Consider the following 17,020-nt stretch of genomic DNA (forward strand, 5'->3'; position numbering starts at 1 on the left):
CTAGATATATTTTCATATTTATAAATTTTTAGACATTTTTTTATTATTATTATTATTATATAAATATTTTTATATATTAATTGTTGTATCTTTTAATCTACCAACTTTAAATAATTTACTTGCAATGTGGAATTTCCCATGACACCTTTCGATATTTATCCACAACCCAGTCAGCTACGTGTCTCTAATCTACCCATGAAGCCCATCTATTAGTGTCTAGAACCACCCTCAACCGCAGCTAAATTATTAAAGCCTGCAAAAAGAACAAAAAACAACAGCAAGTTAGCAAAGCTTTTATTGATTTTCATTGTTGCAATATGCTGTCTGCTTAAAAATGTTGGAAGGAGTTGGGAAGATGGTAGCGAACAGAAAAAAAGGACAGTGGCAAACAGCCTGTGATTTGTTGTTGTTCTTGGGCTACATTGGCATGTGCAAGGTCCGCAAGGTTAGGGTTGAAAGGCAAACATAAGGTTAACATATGTTCCCTGGAAGTCAAAGAGCGAAAAGAGCGCGAGCTTTGAAAGCTTTCAATGGAATTTAACTGAATAATAATGATTCAAAAAATAAGAGAAATTTCTTTATAAATTAGAAAACTATAAAATAAACATTTTTCTATTTACGAATTGTAATATATTTTTTCTTATTTAGCTGCAAACCTTCCCCAAAACTCGACTCACACAGCTGTTATGAGCTTTGCTTAGGAAGCTTTTGCTTTTAAGGGTTGCTGCTGTTTGATTTTCATTTTTGGGCATTTTCCATTGGTTTACATTCGGCCCAACCTGCTGAGCAAAGTTTCGTTCTCGCAAAAGCAAAAAATAACAAATTTCCAATTATTATTTGCAACTCGATAAAAATTGTAAAGTATTTCGCATAAATTCTTGCTAAATTCAAGTTTTGTGTTCTGCATTATTGCTGGAAAAGCAGTGATAGAAAAATTCAGATAAACTACGCATTTCTGGCTTTGCTAGCAAGCGGAAAAAAAAATCAATAAGCGTGTAAATTTTTGTAAACACGCCAAGCCCCCCAAAACACACGCCCCATCGAAACGTGCCCCCGAATTACTCCAGATTCAGTGAGCTGTGAAAAAAAAGAAGAAGCCTAAACAATTAGCCAAGTCAACGAAGCTAAACCACAAAATACAATTGTAACGCCTTTCAAATGTTGCTGCAGCTGGTGCTGTCGCTGCAGCTGTTGCAGCTACTTGTGGCAGCTGCGGCACAACCCGAGGTGGCAGCCTCAACAGCAACGCATCATCTAACCAAACGCATGGATCTAGAGTCCTGCATAGGTATTAAATATTTAAAATAATTCTTTATTTAATGCTAATTCTGATTGGTTTTGCTAGGTCACTTTGATGTGCACAAAAACACGATAATTCGCACTGGCGAATCGCAGGCCATTGGTGGCAAGTATCTGCAGGGTCTGGAGCTGGACACGCTGGAGGAATGCGAGCGACTCTGTTGCGAAACGGATGCCTGTGATGTGTACATCTTTGAGCGTAAATCGGGCGGCTATTGTTATTTATTCGAGTGCGGGCCACCCGAGAATTTCCACTGCAAGTTCACGCGGCATGCGAACTATACGAGCGCCGTGTTGACGCCTCAGGTTCGCAGCTCGATGGATGTGGCAAGCACACCGCGGCCGCAGTTGCCACACATTCCCAGCAACAATATATCGCAGCAGGAATGGGAGCTGAGCAATCTCAAGCTGAAGCCGGAAGTGCAGCGAGACAAGCCCAATTTGTTGGCTGCTGCTCTGCCACCCACAGCAAGTGCTCTCTTGCCCCTGGGCGTGGCACAGTCACAGTCACAGGCGGCTGCTGCTGTCGCCGCTGTTGTGATTCCCCCTCAAAGTGGTACGACTGACATACATTATATTCATGTTATATGTAAATTTCTGAATTTAAATTACTTTCCAATTTTGTCCCAGCTCCCGTTGCGCATTGTGGTCGCTTTCAGTTCAGTTGCCACTCGGGCGAATGCATTGCTGTCTACAATGCCTGCGATGGCATACCGCAGTGCGAAGATGGCAGCGACGAGGGACCGGAAGTGAGTTCAACAACGGGTGACCACATTTCGACAGCTCATTAACTTATTTTGTTGACCAACTCTTGCAGTGCAATGCTGTTGCTTCAGTGCCGACCAAAGCGAACGGCAACAGCAACAACAACAACAACAACAACAATGCCGAGCAATATCAGTCAGTGCCGCCTATTCAACAGCAATTGCAAATTGCACAGCAATCACAACAACAGCAACAACAGCAGCAGCAGCAACAATTGTTGCAACAGCAACAACATACTGTTATGCTGGGACCACCACCGCCACCGCCTCCACCACCGCCAAGGGTTAATAATCGTGAGGATGCCGCTGCTTGGGCTAATCGCAAAATGATTGCAGAGACACAGCAACAACAGCAGCAGCAACAACTGCAGCAACAGCAACCACAAGGCGAGATTTTGAGTACGGGTAAGTGACGATATGAATATGCAATGAATAACTTGTCATGCCTGAAGATCTACATAGTATAAGCATATAAAATAATAGTTAGTACTTTTTAAAAACCTACTCTATTTAAAGCTATCATCAGTTTAGATTAATTTAGATTCTAATTTTAACAACATTTGATATACAAACAAATAAGAAAGCTCGACTGTGAGATACTCACTGCTCATTTGAAATAGAAGCAAAACAGTACGGTATTCATTTTAAAATATACCATATTAATATACCGCAATAACAGTAAAAATACACCGAATGTTTGATTTAGTATATTGATATTAAGATTGTCATTCAAAATATATCAGATTCACAGCATTCCGCTTTATTTGAGCTGAATAATGATATGGGATCATTTTGTGCTAGAAACTGATTTATGATTATAACTCTAATGCAATTAATTTTTCATCATCGAAATATAAATATACTTCCTCTTTTAAATAATAAAGCATTTTTTGATATAGCACACTTTTAAACAAAGTTGAAGGGCACTTTTCGTTAACTCTTTTTAAATTTCAGAAAAGTTTTAAGCTTTAACAAATGAATAGAATAAATGTGCCAATTATTTTCAAAGCGATTAAGGAGTTTACTTTTCATGCCACATAGCTCACACTATTTCTTAAACACTCCGTTTTAACGACCAGCCCTAATCAAAAATGAATAAAAAAAATATTGATTATAAAACTAAGCTTCATTCTCTTCTAAAAAATTCCAGTGCAGTACTTTCGTAACATTCTAATAAATTCAATTTCTACTTTCACAACTCAAGAACAATTGAGTGACAAGACTTGGAGGAAAAAAGAAAAAGTTCAATATAAGTAGCTGAAAATATTTATTTAAAGACTATAGGAAGCGACTCACTAACTAGACACAAAGAGCAATTGTTGTCATAGCACATAAATTGCCAGCCAAAGAGCACCCAACTCATCAGTATCAGCTTCAGTAGCGAGCTTCAGCTCCAGTTTCAGCATCAGTTGCAACAACAGCAGCAACTACAGCTGTGGTCAGTTAACAATTGCTGGCTGCGGGCACTTGAGAAGCTTTTGCTGGGAAAATGGCAATTACCCATCAGTTTTCATTGTTGTAATGGGAGTCACGTCACTCAGAATTGATTTACGAGTGTGTACGTTAGTGGGTAGGCGTGAGTGTAGCATTGTGTGTGTGTGTGGCAAGTGTGTGGCAAGTGTATATGTTTTGTGGTTTCTGTGACTACTTGCAATTAATTCAATTAGCTGTGCGTTTAACCATTCACTTCCTCAACAGATGAGCAGCTCAACAGTCGCATATTCAATCACAAAGGCGGCTTGCAACTGCAACAGCAGCAGCAGCAATCGACTAATGCCCAGGGGCAGGTTCAGGGCCAAGTTGCAACTGCAACCGGCGCAGCGGCAGCAGCAGCAGCAGCACAACCACAGCCCGTGTACAACGGCAACAGCAATAATAATAATGTTGCACTTGGCGGCGGTTCTTTGTATGGCATGTCGTTGCCACGCACGAGCATTTATCTGACGCCACCGCAGCAGCAACAGCAGCAGCAACAACTGCCACAACAGCAACAACAACAAGTGGTGAATGTGCCTCAACAAACGTCTATTAACTGGCCGCCAGCTCAAATGGCTGTGCCACAACAACAACAACAACAACAGCAGCAGCAGCAAAGTCAAAGCTATGTTGCAGCTGCACCTCCTCCAGCAGCGGCAGCAGCAGCACCGCTTGTACCACAGCAATCCATGCTGCCAATGCTGAACGCAGCGCCCAAAAATCAGCCAGCTGATGAGGATTACGATGACTACGACGATGAAAAGTCCACAGAGGCTCCAAAGAAGGTGACTTGAAAAGCGATTTACAAAGTCAAAATTTCTCGATTTTCAACTATCTTTTTTCTTAAACCCAGCGCAAGCATAAGAAAGCCAAGGCGAAGGCGGGCGGCAAGGATCCCATTGAGCTGGCGCTGGAACAGAACAATCAACAACAGCCAGCAGCGCTTCCAGTGCCCGTTGCTCCCGTTCACGAGCAGTACAAGATGATACACGAGAATCTGGCGCTAGAGTTCCGGGATCACGATGGACACTCGGAGCGTCCTGGTGGCGCCGTGTTGTCCTTGTCGCTGGGTCTACTGGTGACCGCAGCGTTGGCCATTTTAATTGGTTGTCGTATGAGAACTGTTGGAAGACGCGCACGACGTTTGGGCGGCAAGACGCCCTATTCACAGGAGGCCGATTTTCTGGTCAATGGCATGTATCTATAAGTTTGGAGTGGAGTTGATTTTGTTGTGCTATGTGCTCCGTATGATCCGATTTAGTTACAAATAATGAATGTCAAACATATTTTATATAAACAATTATATACATAAACACAAATATATATAAAAATAAAACAATACAAAAATTAAAAAACGACCACTTTTAAAAAGGAAAAGGAAAACAATTTTACAGGCTTTTACATTTTACATTTTTAAATAATTTCCTTTATTTCGTTTTTATTCAAAGTTTTTCTCATGTTCATAAACTCTTACCGTTTATTTCTATCATTTTTTATTTTGTTTTCTTACGTTTTCTTTTTCGTTATTGAGTCATTAAAACTACAAAATAATAGGAAGTTTTTTTTTTGTTTTATATATTTCTTGGTTTTACTTTGTATGTATGTAGCTTTGATGTTTTTTCGTTTTGTTTTGTTGTCTGCGCATTTTATTTGTTGTTAAAATACGACGCAAATGTCGCAAATGGGGTTTTGCGCATTTCTTGATACCGTATTCAATTATTTATTAATACACAATTTTTACAGCACGAGAATAGAGACAAAAGTGACCAAATTTGACGTACACGGATATCACATTAAAACAAAAAAGAACTTAATAAATTTTTTTTATAAATAACAAAAGTGTTCAATTTGGAAAATAGAGTTTGTCTTAATTTGTTTTGTATACATTAATTGTAATTTCGTTTATACATCGAGTCTTTTTTTGTTTTTCAATTTTTTTTGTTGAGTTCCTCCTAAGTCAAGAATTTCAATTTGTTAATTTTGGCGAGTTTAATTAATTGAAAAGTTTGTTTGCCGCCCTGACGATTTTGTTTGTTTGTTGTTAAAGTGGTTGTTGATGTGTGTGTTAATAAGTATATTTACTAAAATAGGCTTTGTTGTTAATCGTTTAGCTCCATTTTGACTTAACACTGTACAGATATACTCGTAATGTAAACTAATTGTATTTATACTTATTTATTTATGTAGAGTTGATTAGTTTATATGCCAATGTGCAGTTTCATGATGCGTTGATTAATGTTTATTATTTCCTGTCTGTCTGTGTGTGTGTTAATTTGTAGTGCTCTTGTTTGCCTCGAAATAGAAACAGAACAAAATGTATTGAACACATTTTTTTGCACTTTTTAGCTTATAGAAATGTGTGTTGTCTTGGTGTGGAAAATATCAATTATATAGAGATTATTTTTATATGGTTTGTCGGTTATTGTAGAAGTTCGTTCATCTCTTTTGTTTGCTGGGTTGTGTGTGTGAGTTTGTTTGTTGTTAAGTTAATAGTTAGCGTACTTTAATATTTATATTTATAATTTGCGAATTTTCGTTACTTGTTGCAGCTTGTGGTACGTGTGTAATGCTAAGACTTGCGCATCATGTTGCGTACCTATTAAAAAATGACAAGAAATGAGAGAGAACGATTAATTTATTATTATACTTTACTTATAAAGATGTGGCGTACTCACCGCTTTGTCCAAAGACGCGCAATTCGATCGTGCTCTTCACGATTTTGCAAATATTGCGTGGCAATGCTGCCAACCAAAGGATCAGCTGCAATTTGATATGCAAATTTAATATAAAATGGAGTGGAATTGATAGTCATGCTTACCAGGATTACAATCTGTGAGCAGGGAACAAATCGACAGTAAAACTTTTGATATGGTCAACGCTGGCGACCAATTGTCCTTCAAGATGTCCAGACAAATGACGCCCTGACTATTGATATTGCAGTGATAGATACGTGTGCGAAACGTGACTTTGGGCGGTTTGAATGGATACTCCGGTGAAAAGTGTATGTCCAGAAAGAAGACGCCACCCTCATACACCGAACCAGGTGGTCCCAAAATTGTCGATACCCACTCATAGAGATTATCGCCCTTGGGCCCGGCACTGCAATTGGGCGGCGGATCTAATGTGATTTCAGCCAATTCCTTTTGTATACGTTTGGCGGATGTACCCAACGCTTTCGATATTCTTGGCGTTGATTTAGTATCCTTGCGTGGCTCATCGCTGGTCGCCGTTGACGTGGAATTATTGCTGCCCGAGGCAGTGCCACCAGCTGTGCCACCGTTCGTATTAGCGCCTCCACGTCCACGGACTGGAGTGTTAGCTGCTGTGCTTTGATTGCTTTGCGAGGCAGTGCTGCTCGTGGAGCTGGTGGCGCTGGATGTGGCTGCAACGCTGGAGCTGGTGGCGCTGCTGCCGGCGCCAGACGCCGTTGCTGGAGTTGAAGACATAACGCTAGCTTACAGTCTTTTTAGTTTTGGTTTTTACAATTTGCTTATCGCAGTTCCTGGGAAGGCTGCAACAAAAAAAAAGGAGTGTTGATTAATTTAAATTTCAAATGTTTTTGCCGATTAACTATAAAATCATTAAGTTAACAAGTGTCGATAAGGCGATAAATAATTATTGTTTCGATATGATCTAGTGCAGAATTTGTATTGGAACTAAAGCATCAAACGAACCAATGAACCATTTAGACCAACACTGATGACAGTTCAGGTAACATGAACATGAACAACACTGGTACATCTTATGTGATAAATCAGCTAGGGCAACATTGACAGTTCAGCTGGCATGAACTAGGACAGCACTGGCGGTTCATCAACGACGCGAACCAGCTAGGTCGACACTGGCCGCAGGTCCTTGACCCGTTTTACTGCGTGACAAAAATAATATAATGAAACAGCCAGCAGCCAATCTGCAAAATTGAGAGCTTCCTTCCCCCTCACCAAACAACAAAATGTCTCATGCCACAATCTATACTTTTAAAGCCCCATCGGATTAAATTTAATCATCGGAGCGCGCAGAGAGCGGCGCAGAGGCAAAGCGGCCATTTTGGCAAACGCTGCTGCAGCAGCAGAAGGTGACTGCGACGACGACGGCGGCAGAGCGTTTGGAGTTTGCTATTGGCCGTGACAAAGCGAAGCCCTAAACGCCAATTTGATTCTGCGTTTAATTTTAGCGTCACATCAATTTGTTTGCTTGCACACGCGGTTGCAGTTAAAAAATCAATCAGCTTGTCTCGCAGACATTTGTAAAACGCTGCTGACTTCGATTGCCGCAGCAGTAGCAGCGACTGCGGCTATTTTGCCGTTTGCCAATCGCATGATTGCACAATTTTTGAAATAAATACAAGAACACTTTGTGAATTTAGAGACAAAGACAAAGAACTGCACAACGGCGTTTTAATGTGTACAACACGCACCTTTTTTTGCAATAAAAATTATTTGATTACTTTTACGTCGCGAAAACACTGCAAAATTATATTCAGCTCCCTCTGCCTCTGTGTGTCGCGCTCTCTCTCTCTATCACCCACTCTCCCTCGCGCGCTCTCTCTCTGTCGCTCTCACTCGCCCAGTCTCACCGTCTTTCGCTCTTTCACACAGTTTGGCCGCGTTGTTTTTTGCTGTTCTTTGTTCGGCGTGCCGTTGTCCAAACACTTATGCACTTTCAACTTTTACGTAGCCGTATGCTTATTTGATTTTTTTCAGTATTCTTTTTGTAACTTCATTGAAATTTGCACAAATTGATCAAATTTTGTGGCGATTCGTTTTTGTCGGGACAGGCAGCAGACAAGCGGTCGGCCGCTTTTGATGGTTTTTGTTGTTGTTCAACTAATATCGATGCAATGTTTTTTTGCGTATGTTATCGATAGTTACGCACAGCGCGTGTGTACAATATATCGCCGGTAGGCTAGCACGAAACGGCACGGCATGACACGAGCAGTCAAAAGAAGTTTTTCGATAACAATTCGATGTGGAGCAGAGAAAAAATGTACATTTTATTTAAACTTATGCGTTTGGCGCTTATATTATTACACTATTAATAATTGTATAATGTCAAAAAATGTGTGTGGGTTCATTTAGTCTCCATGTGTTCTACATTTGCTTTTTTCGACTTGAACACGCGCACCGTGTTATCGGAGCCACCAGAAACTATATATTTGGGATTCGACCAGTCAATGTCCAGAACCTTTTCGCCATGTCCAAGCAGATCATAAAGCGGCGCCTTGGGACTTCTGCAGTCCCACAGCTTGTTCTGGTTATCATAGGCGCCCGACACGAACAAAAACTCTTCCGTGGTCGACCACATAACCGCTTGCACCCAAGCATTGTGACCCAAGTACGTGTTGCGCACCACAGAGCCCTCTGCAAAAAAGTGAATTATGGAATAACGGTGAATATTTTTTTGTTATTAATCTTTTTAATAATTTAATATCAAAAATGATAATGATTATGATTTTAAATTTATGAAATTATTAGTATGATAGAAGTCAAATCTATGCATTATATGAATTTTGATAAATATAATAGAATTTTAAACTTACGGTTTGTACGCGAGTCATAAAGACGCAAGTTCTTGTCCGCGGATGCGGTAACAATGAGCTTATTCAAACTGGAGTAGCTGGCATCGAATATCGACTTGTTGGTGGATATTTCGGTCTTGATGCCCTCTAAATTCAGATCCCACACCTTGAGCGTGTGATCCCAGCTGCCAGTGAGCAGTGTCTGACCATCTATCCATTGTACTGCCGAGATGCTCTCCCGATGTCCTTGCAGCGTTAATTTGGGTGTCTGGAATAGAAGTTCGTAAGTAACTGATAACAAAGTAAATGCTGTTATTCACTCACTCTAACACCGCTCTCTTTGGCACGCTTCGATGTTCCCTCGGCGCTGTCCTCCAGCTCAGCGGACCACAGCTTTAACATGGTATCCCATGAGCCAGTAGCAAAGCGCTGTCCATCTGGACTTACGCTGACGCTATCCACGCCACGTTCGTGTCCCTTGCATACCGAAATGCATTCGACTGCATTCGAGTCAATGTTCCATTGCCATAACATGGCCGTTTGATCCTGTGAGCTGGACACAAAGCGTCCATATTGCTCATCCAATGAGATCCAATCCACTGCCTTGATGGGCGCCGTATGTCCAGGAATAGTGAGCTTATGCTTGCCTTTGTTAGTCCAGATGTTAATAGTATTATCGTAGCAACCAGTTAAAATCCATTTATCGCGTGCCTTAACTGCTGAGACCCAGTCGTCATGCAGCAGACAATCCTGCGGCTCTGGGGCAGGAAAACGTTCCACATACTCGATTTCAATAGCATCCTCAAAGCTGATAGCCTTCTCGCGCAAATGATCGCACAAGCGACCGCGCAGATATTCGTCGAAGACAAGGAAATCAAAGTCAACGCCATCGCTGCCCTGCTTTTGCAGCAACGCATTCAGAAATATGTTCAACTCGTTTGTGGCAACGCTTCCCTCAATCGCATATGGCACGTCGGGAACAGCATAACTGCAAATTGTAATTAATATTAGTAACGCTTATTTATTCACATTTGTTAACTCACTGTTCTTGTTTGGTCTTCAGGTGTACTTGCACCTGCCCCTCGCCGTTCTCTGCTTCCATGTTGTTGCTTATTGTGGCACACGTGCGTTTTGAATGCGGCGTTTTTGTGCTGTTTTTTTTTTTTGGTTGTTGCACACTCAGCTGCACAGTTTTTTATTTACTTGCAAAGCACACGTACCAAAGAGGTATTGTGGAACTTTTAAAACTGGTGAGTTTGTTTTCAATTTATAAATTATTTATTTAAATACGAAACTCGCTAAATAATTGTGGTGGCCACAAATAGTTTAGAGATGGTAAAAATCAGCGAAGTAATGTGTTATCGATTCTTTAAATTTAAATCGATTTCGAATATTTTTATATTTGATTTTAAAATGAAAATAAAAACTCTATTTTCTCACATTACTTTTGTTTGATATGTGTGCAAAAATTATAATGAAAATAATTAGAAAATATTAATATTGCAAAAAATCGTAAAAGTAATCGACTTACATAAATTGTGGCGGATAACGATAAATTTAAATAAAATGGGCTGCCAACTTATTTCGATGACCGTTATATAATAGTATCGATTTTTGAATTTAAATTGCAGTTCAAAATACCAAAATAAATATTATTTTTAACAATCACTTAAATTACAAGTTGAAGCCACGAGTTAATCGTAAGCCACTTACGTAAACGTCGCAAAGCATAATAAATATCTATTATTAATGGTTTAATAATTAATTTTGATATGCTGCGCTGTCATACATACAAATTTGAGCGCAACCAATATTTATGCATTTGGGTATTTTGTTATTTCGCTACTTTTGGTGTCAGCTGCTGTCGGCTTACGCAAAAATACAAAAATAAAAATACGAAATGTAAAAGACCATGGTTAGCTGGCAATTTACAATTTGGCTCTTCATGACGCGCGCGCGCAATTGTTAAAAGTTTATTAATACTGGCCTGCCTGGTCGCGGTCATTAATGAACCAGATAGCAATGCCTACAATTGAGGGGCACCTGATCGACCACTTTTGTCACTTGACTGGAAGTTTTGTGTGCTGTGTGGAAGGTTAAGCGCCTCTTGACATTTCTGTTATTTTCGTTTTTTTTGCTGTTTGTTGTTTAACCTTCGCAGCCAAAATGTGGACAAATCTACAATAATAATTTTATGATTTGCCTGCTCTAAAAATAATCAACTTTTATGGGTCGGAGATGGCAAAAAGCTACAATCCATGCAATGGTCAGCTCTTCGTATATATATTTTTGGTTTTTATTGTGACTACTACGAAAACCAGAAATGAACAAGCGAAATGTTTGCTGAGCTTTCCAGGCGCAGCGCAGCTCAAAGACTTCCAGCGATAGCTGCACAGCTTATAAAATGCGCATGACGCCTGCGCAGCCGAAGCATTACAACAAACCACACGCGCCAGGTAAGACAACGACCAACGAGTGAAATACCTTTCAACAAAATCAAAAACAAAAAAAAAAAACAAAAAATTGAACGTGTGCAACGTATTTACAGCAATCGAAATCAAACAAATTCCCTCCAAAAACAAAATGAAATTCTTTGCGCTGTGTTCACTGTTCGCTGTGCTGTTGCTGGCCGAGAGCGTGCGTTGCATGCCACAGACACGCGATGGCGCCGCTTACACAAATGAGGCCATTAGACAGGCACAGCAGACGCTACTCATTCCCAAGGATGCACAGATCCAGAACGTGCAGGAGGGCATTGAGTTGGGCGCCTACGAGCAAATTCCCGGCAATCAGCGCATCAATCTGTTCGACATCTTGGGCGATACTGTGCCCTCAGAGGTGATAAACAATCTGCAATCGCAGGTTGATCAAATTGGACGCAATTAAAAATGTTGCCACACTCATATTCAACATCATAAATCATAATTAGTTTTTGATTTGAATTTGCATTTTTGTTAAGTTTCACACAAAACACAAAAAACCTAAAAACCAAAAAAACAAAACAAAAACAATAAAACACAAAAAATTATTTAAGTATTTGAAATTGAGTTTTTGCTTTTAATTTGAAAGCGAAAGTGTTGCTCCTCCAAACCAGTTGGGTTCCTCTAATCGAAAGTGTTTGCTGTGCTTGTTTAGCGTCTAATCCAAAGACCGAAGACTCAAGACTGCAGACTGAAGACTGAAGACGAAACCGAAGACTTTCTCCCGCCAAAGATCCCGTGGCGCATACAAAATTAATCAAAAGTTCGCTTGCAGCTCCTCAACCTTGTTACATAAGACGCAACTTGCTTTTTTTTCGCTTCTTCATACAGTTGTTGTTGTATTCAATTGTACATTACAGTTCAATATATAATTTTTTTGTTAAATGTTGTTGTTGCCTGCGGGTAACCTGAGTTGTTTTTTGTGGTATCTCGCTCCCTCGCTGTTGCCGTTGTTGTGGCAACTTTTGATGTTGCTGCTGTGATGCAACAGTTGTCGTTGTCGTTGCTGTTGCCGTTGCTGTTGTCGTGATATTTGTTGTCTACGTTTTGTTCATTTAATTTCTTGGTAATTGCCGCCGCATGCACTTGCATATTTAATGAGAAGTCATGTTATTGTAGGTGCGGCCATTGCGCAATTGTTGCTAGGACAGCTGGCCAGCAGATGTACCCATATCATCCTCACCTTACAGCAACCTCGCTCTTTACAAATGAAACGAGATATATTTGTTTGAGACGCCGAAGTTAAAATACTCTTGGTTTAATAATGTCCACTATTTCAACTTAGTAGAAGTATATTAAAACATGTAAGAAGGCTACAGTCGAAAGTGCTCGACTGTGAGATACCTGCTACCCATTTTGAGTAAAAAAAAAACAGTGTGATTTTAATTTTAAAGTATACCAATTTGATATTCCGCAAAATACTAAAAATATACCAACGGTTATATTTGGTAAGCAATTAATTACATTCATTATATACCAGATTGGTATCCAGGCGTTTTTGCCATGCAAAAGTATTTCTTGAATAGCCAAAAAACAAAACAAGACACTAACTTATAAGACCCTTTTACACCCTTTTATAATACCCTAAAAATACACTGACAGCAAATCAGTTTAACATATTCGCCCCTAAAATGGAAGTAAAAATACATTTGAATTTTATTACTATTCATAATGGTTTTTATTATTATTCGTACACATGAAAATGAACTTGATACTAAATTTACGCTAGTTAAAGTAATTTTCATTTTAGATTTTTCACTTTTTAAAAATAATTGTGCAAATATTTAATGCTTTACATAGAGCTAAACGTTTGCGCACTTAAATAAATTATGGTTTTCATATGTTTTATTTATAAGTTTCATTATTTTCTTTTTCGCTCACCTAAACAACTAAAAAATGACTGCACTTTTGACACTTTTCCATTAATTAGTTGTGTGCAAATATATAATATAATTTCTCAATTTATTTGTTTAGATGTTTTATGGTAATTGTTTATAAATTATATAATTAAAGTAGTTGCTTTAAATTAAAACTTTCAATACTCAGTCTAAACTTAAAAGCTTTTCAAATCATCGAACAGGACTATATAATTTGCATAAATTAAAAAAACAAACATCACTAGAGCAAAAAATGGATATGTTTGATTATATGCAATAAATTAAATATTAAATAAAATCATAGTTAAATAAAATGTTTAGAATTTCATCTTGTGGGCGCTTGATGTGTGTCTTTATGGGTGTGGCAATGAGAAATGATTTTTTTTTGTGTTATTCTTTTGTTTTTTTTGTTGAAGACTGTTTTGTTTGCTTAAAGTAGTAAAAATGTTTGGTTATTTATATGAGAATAAATAAAAATACAACTAGGCAATTATTTAACACACTTGGTGCAAATACGAGTAGTTGACAAATAAAATAAACATATATATCTGTGTATATCCCTAGATATATAGAATTATTTAGTTATTGCATTTGGGGAGCCCAGCATTTAGTTAAACGGTTTCCTTCGTCTTGTCCTTTTTAATTGTTGCTAATTATTTAGGCATTAGTACTTAACTTAAGTATACATAAATTCAAATTGTAATTCGCATATCGCTTGAGTAATTTTTGTTTTCTTTTCGATTTTCAAACATTTAATTTGCAGTCTATGGGAATGATGAATTTTTTTTCTTACTTTGCTTGCGCTACTTAAACTTAAGACTTTTTGCTCACGTTGCTGTTGCTGTTATATCTTGTTAGTTATTTTTTTTTATTTGCTCAACTCTATTAGTTATTTTTGAAGAGCTGTAATTGCGATTAATTAATTTCTTTAAATTAATTACAGTTCTGCTATGTGTTATAGTTTGTATATACACCAAAAATGATTTGTTGTCTGCTGCCAGCCTCCTCTCAGTATATTCGCTGCAAAAAGAGTCTGTCGGGACGCAGTGCCGCTCCCCCCGCTCCCAGGCTGCTCAGTTCCACGAAGCTCTTCTCAGCACGCGCTGACGACTTGGCAGCAACATCTGGCGAGGATTGCTCCTGACTCTCGTTGAGCTTGAGGCTCTCGGCATCGGCCTTGGGATCCTGGGCAGTGCTCTGCGCAGGGCCAGCGCCCGAGCCCAGCTCATCAATGTCCTGCACGGGCACATAGCGTGTCCTGGGCGTTGTTGGTTCGCGCAACTCGCCGCTGCCACTTCCACTGCCACTTTCCAGCTCGGCACTGGTCTCGTGCTGGCTGTGATTGCGCCTAATCTTGCCCAGCTCTGCGGAACTATCCTCGGCGCTGTACATCAGCGGCACCTGAGCTTGCAGCTGCTCGCTGGGCGAGGGCAGCGGTTGATACAATTCCATGTCCCCGCTTCCGCTACCGCTGCCATTGCCGCTGCCATTTGTATCCAAGGCGATGGGAGCATCGGTGACCAGTTTGCTGCGCTTGTTGTCCCGCTCAAATGGACTCACAATACTGCGCTGTTCATCCTTGTTGTCCGCCTCCACAATGTCCTCGAGCTCAACGAGCGGAAAGTTCACATCACGCAGACTGAAATCATCCTCCGGCAGCGAGGGATAAGCGGGATTCGATTCCACTTGTGGCACATCCTCCTCCTCCATGTGATGCAGCGAGTGTGTGGAACTGACAACGGGAGTTTCACTGCTGCTCGCTGGCAAACCTTCAGTGCTCACTTCCATTTCTGCTGTGCTGTTCTCATAGGCATAAGTGGAGCTCAAGTCACTCTGAGTTGATGTCGATTCGGTGCTCAGTTGTCGCTCTGTGCTGCTGCTGCCGCCGCTGCCACTTGGTCCCTCTGTGGTGGATATAATGTGATAGATGTTATCACTGCCCGCTGTATCGGGCTCCAACTCCGCATTGGCAGCGCCATTATCCACCAGAGCATCGCGAAAACCGTTCTGTATAAAAGTGGAGCTCAGGCCATAGGAAGCAGCATCTGCTCCCTCTGTGGTGTACTCTCTTTTGATGTTCACTTTACTGGGATCATCAGCATTATAAGCAACCAGTGGCTGCTGCTGTTGCTGTTGCTCTTTGTAGCTAACCGAAGCAATGAGCTTTAAGCTTTCGCTGCTACTGCTGCTGTTGACTGGAAGTGCTTTTGGGTTTGTGTCTTGGCTAAGCACAAAACTTGTCGTTGGTGTTGCTGCGGCGTCAATTGCTGGCATTGCTGTTGCTGCATTGCTGACACCTGCTGCTGCTGTTGGAGTTGTTGCTGTTGCCTCAGTGGTTGCTGCTGTTGCCGAGCTGCTCTCAACGACACTTGTGGTTGTCGTTGCCATAGTGCTGCTGCCTGTGGCTGCTGTTGGCGCCTCGGTTGTCTGCGTTTTGCGTGTGAATATCGGCTTTGCCTTTTGATTGTCGGTGATGCGTATCTCTGTCGGTTTGGTTATCTCCTTAATCGTAATGTTCCAATTGAAACCAGCTGGCGGTGCCACAGGCGCCACAGGACTTGTGGTTGTCGATGCTACGCTGCTTGTTTCGCCCAACGATGGATTGTTGTCGAGTACTATAGAACACAGAGTTGATGTTACTAATTAGCCATAATTTCGGGTGTGTGTAAACTCAAGGCACTTACTGGGACAATTGTCGTACTCGGGACAACAGCGTCCTGGCACGTATTTGGGCATGCAATCGTCACGCCGGAAGCAGGTCACAGAGCTGCACACAATCTCGCCACCTGCACAGAGAAAAGTCATAGCGGAAAGTAAGTGAAAGGTTTGCGTTTGAAAAGGATCTTTAAACTCACCCTTGCAGTAGCAGACGGTGCATGGCGTATCCGGATCAACCAATTTATAACCATTCGCATAAGTTTTGCCATCTTTTTCGCAATCTGCAAAGCACACAACAATGAAATGAAAGTGGCACTCAAAATGTTAGATTTCAAATGGGGAATGCGCAACTGTGAAATACCTGCTGAGCACTTTTGACAAAACAAAAATGCTAATTGTGAGTTATTTAAAGTTTTTACTTTCTAAATTGTGAAATGCGTTTAATACATTTACATTTAGATTTACATTTACATTTTTCTTATGCTCGTTGAAATTTTGTATTCTTATTACGTGCAAAAAATATATATTTTTTATATTTTTGAATTTTTTACTTTGGAGTTTTCTGATAGTATATGAATTCTCAGCAGCCATTAAGAATATGTTTATTCTAATGTTAAACAAAAATTTCTGCTAATGTTTTCGAGTTTTTCTATTCCATCCATTAAATATATGGATCATCAACATTTTGTTTTAGACATTGTGAAATTTGTTCTTTCTTTCTTTCTTTTTTTCTATGTTCTAAAAAGTGAAATCTATTTATGATTCTTTGCTCTTTTAGAAGTCTTGAGGAAATTCTAAAAGAAACTTTAACTGTGTTTGGCATTAATAAGTATTTTTAGCAAGTTTCAAACCGTTAGATTTTATAATAACTGAGATCGAGGTGTTTGTACAATCAGACGGACGGGCAGACGGATATGCAAACATAGCTATATCGTCGCTTTTATCCAT

At 39.9% G+C, this 17,020-nt stretch overlaps 5 protein-coding genes across 7 annotated transcripts in view; 2 read left to right on the plus strand and 3 right to left on the minus strand.

Annotated features, from left to right (window-relative positions):
• Window positions 1-759: 759 nt before the first annotated feature.
• LOC133836112 (uncharacterized) lies at window positions 760-4,880 on the plus strand. The gene is made up of 6 exons (XM_062266428.1): window positions 760-1,288; window positions 1,346-1,855; window positions 1,930-2,048; window positions 2,117-2,468; window positions 3,762-4,324; window positions 4,393-4,880. The coding sequence occupies exons 1-6, from the start codon at window positions 1,159-1,161 to the stop codon at window positions 4,744-4,746; spliced, it is 2,028 nt and encodes a 675-aa protein (XP_062122412.1). The 5' UTR covers window positions 760-1,158; the 3' UTR covers window positions 4,747-4,880.
• A 169-nt stretch (window positions 4,881-5,049) lies between these two features.
• LOC133836129 (ubiquitin-conjugating enzyme E2-24 kDa) lies at window positions 5,050-8,356 on the minus strand. Of its 3 annotated transcripts, none has more exons than XM_062266451.1 (4): window positions 8,116-8,355; window positions 6,358-7,050; window positions 6,215-6,299; window positions 5,050-6,135 (listed from the first exon to the last, which is right to left on the minus strand). In XM_062266451.1, the coding sequence occupies exons 2-4, from the start codon at window positions 6,983-6,985 to the stop codon at window positions 6,123-6,125; spliced, it is 726 nt and encodes a 241-aa protein (XP_062122435.1). In that variant the 5' UTR covers window positions 6,986-7,050; window positions 8,116-8,355; the 3' UTR covers window positions 5,050-6,122. The 3 variants fall into 3 exon arrangements, with proteins under 3 accessions (XP_062122435.1, XP_062122444.1, XP_062122452.1); XM_062266460.1 differs by lacking the exon at window positions 8,116-8,355 and adding an exon at window positions 7,957-8,106; XM_062266468.1 differs by lacking the exon at window positions 5,050-6,135 and having other exon boundaries at window positions 6,211-6,299; window positions 8,116-8,356.
• A 145-nt stretch (window positions 8,357-8,501) lies between these two features.
• Window positions 8,502-10,395, minus strand: LOC133836120 (ribosome biogenesis protein WDR12 homolog). Its single transcript, XM_062266441.1, has 4 exons — window positions 10,101-10,395; window positions 9,382-10,045; window positions 9,079-9,325; window positions 8,502-8,899 (listed from the first exon to the last, which is right to left on the minus strand). The coding sequence occupies exons 1-4, from the start codon at window positions 10,157-10,159 to the stop codon at window positions 8,610-8,612; spliced, it is 1,260 nt and encodes a 419-aa protein (XP_062122425.1). The 5' UTR covers window positions 10,160-10,395; the 3' UTR covers window positions 8,502-8,609.
• Window positions 10,396-11,403: 1,008 nt separating this feature from the next.
• Window positions 11,404-12,100, plus strand: LOC133836150 (uncharacterized). The gene is made up of 2 exons (XM_062266480.1): window positions 11,404-11,513; window positions 11,606-12,100. Exons 1-2 carry the CDS (start codon window positions 11,462-11,464, stop codon window positions 11,941-11,943), a joined length of 390 nt encoding a protein of 129 aa, XP_062122464.1. The 5' UTR covers window positions 11,404-11,461; the 3' UTR covers window positions 11,944-12,100.
• Window positions 12,101-13,811: 1,711 nt separating this feature from the next.
• The window catches only part of LOC133836742 (pneumococcal serine-rich repeat protein), a 38,157-nt gene continuing 34,948 nt past the window's right edge, over window positions 13,812-17,020 (minus strand). The window contains exons 5-7 of the mRNA XM_062267334.1: window positions 16,270-16,353; window positions 16,099-16,200; window positions 13,812-16,029 (exon numbers count right to left, since the gene is read on the minus strand). Coding sequence (XP_062123318.1) covers window positions 14,423-16,029; window positions 16,099-16,200; window positions 16,270-16,353 — 1,793 coding nt within the window. The 3' untranslated portion in view covers window positions 13,812-14,422. The remainder of the gene's footprint in view (window positions 16,030-16,098; window positions 16,201-16,269; window positions 16,354-17,020) is intronic.

Source organism: Drosophila sulfurigaster, chromosome 2L (assembly GCF_023558435.1).
Source record: "Drosophila sulfurigaster albostrigata strain 15112-1811.04 chromosome 2L, ASM2355843v2, whole genome shotgun sequence".
NCBI lineage: Eukaryota > Metazoa > Arthropoda > Insecta > Diptera > Drosophilidae > Drosophila > Drosophila sulfurigaster.

Excerpts from the sequence above, each read along its gene's own strand:
- LOC133836112 (XM_062266428.1), top strand. The coding sequence starts at position 1,159 with ATGTTGCTGCAGCTGGTGCTGTCGCTGCAGCTGTTGCAGCTACTTGTG. Across the intron at positions 1,856-1,929 it reads TGTGATTCCCCCTCAAAGTG|CTCCCGTTGCGCATTGTGGT; the intron begins GTACGACTGACA and ends ATTTTGTCCCAG. Across the intron at positions 2,049-2,116 it reads GCAGCGACGAGGGACCGGAA|TGCAATGCTGTTGCTTCAGT; the intron begins GTGAGTTCAACA and ends CAACTCTTGCAG.
- LOC133836129 (XM_062266451.1), bottom strand. The coding sequence starts at position 6,985 with ATGTCTTCAACTCCAGCAACGGCGTCTGGCGCCGGCAGCAGCGCCACC. Across the intron at positions 6,300-6,357 it reads GCTCACAGATTGTAATCCTG|CTGATCCTTTGGTTGGCAGC; the intron begins GTAAGCATGACT and ends ATCAAATTGCAG.
- LOC133836120 (XM_062266441.1), bottom strand. The coding sequence starts at position 10,159 with ATGGAAGCAGAGAACGGCGAGGGGCAGGTGCAAGTACACCTGAAGACC. Across the intron at positions 9,326-9,381 it reads CCAAAGAGAGCGGTGTTAGA|ACACCCAAATTAACGCTGCA; the intron begins GTGAGTGAATAA and ends CTTCTATTCCAG. Across the intron at positions 8,900-9,078 it reads TTATGACTCGCGTACAAACC|AGGGCTCTGTGGTGCGCAAC; the intron begins GTAAGTTTAAAA and ends ACTTTTTTGCAG.
- LOC133836150 (XM_062266480.1), top strand. The coding sequence starts at position 11,462 with ATGCGCATGACGCCTGCGCAGCCGAAGCATTACAACAAACCACACGCG. Across the intron at positions 11,514-11,605 it reads CAACAAACCACACGCGCCAG|CAATCGAAATCAAACAAATT; the intron begins GTAAGACAACGA and ends ACGTATTTACAG.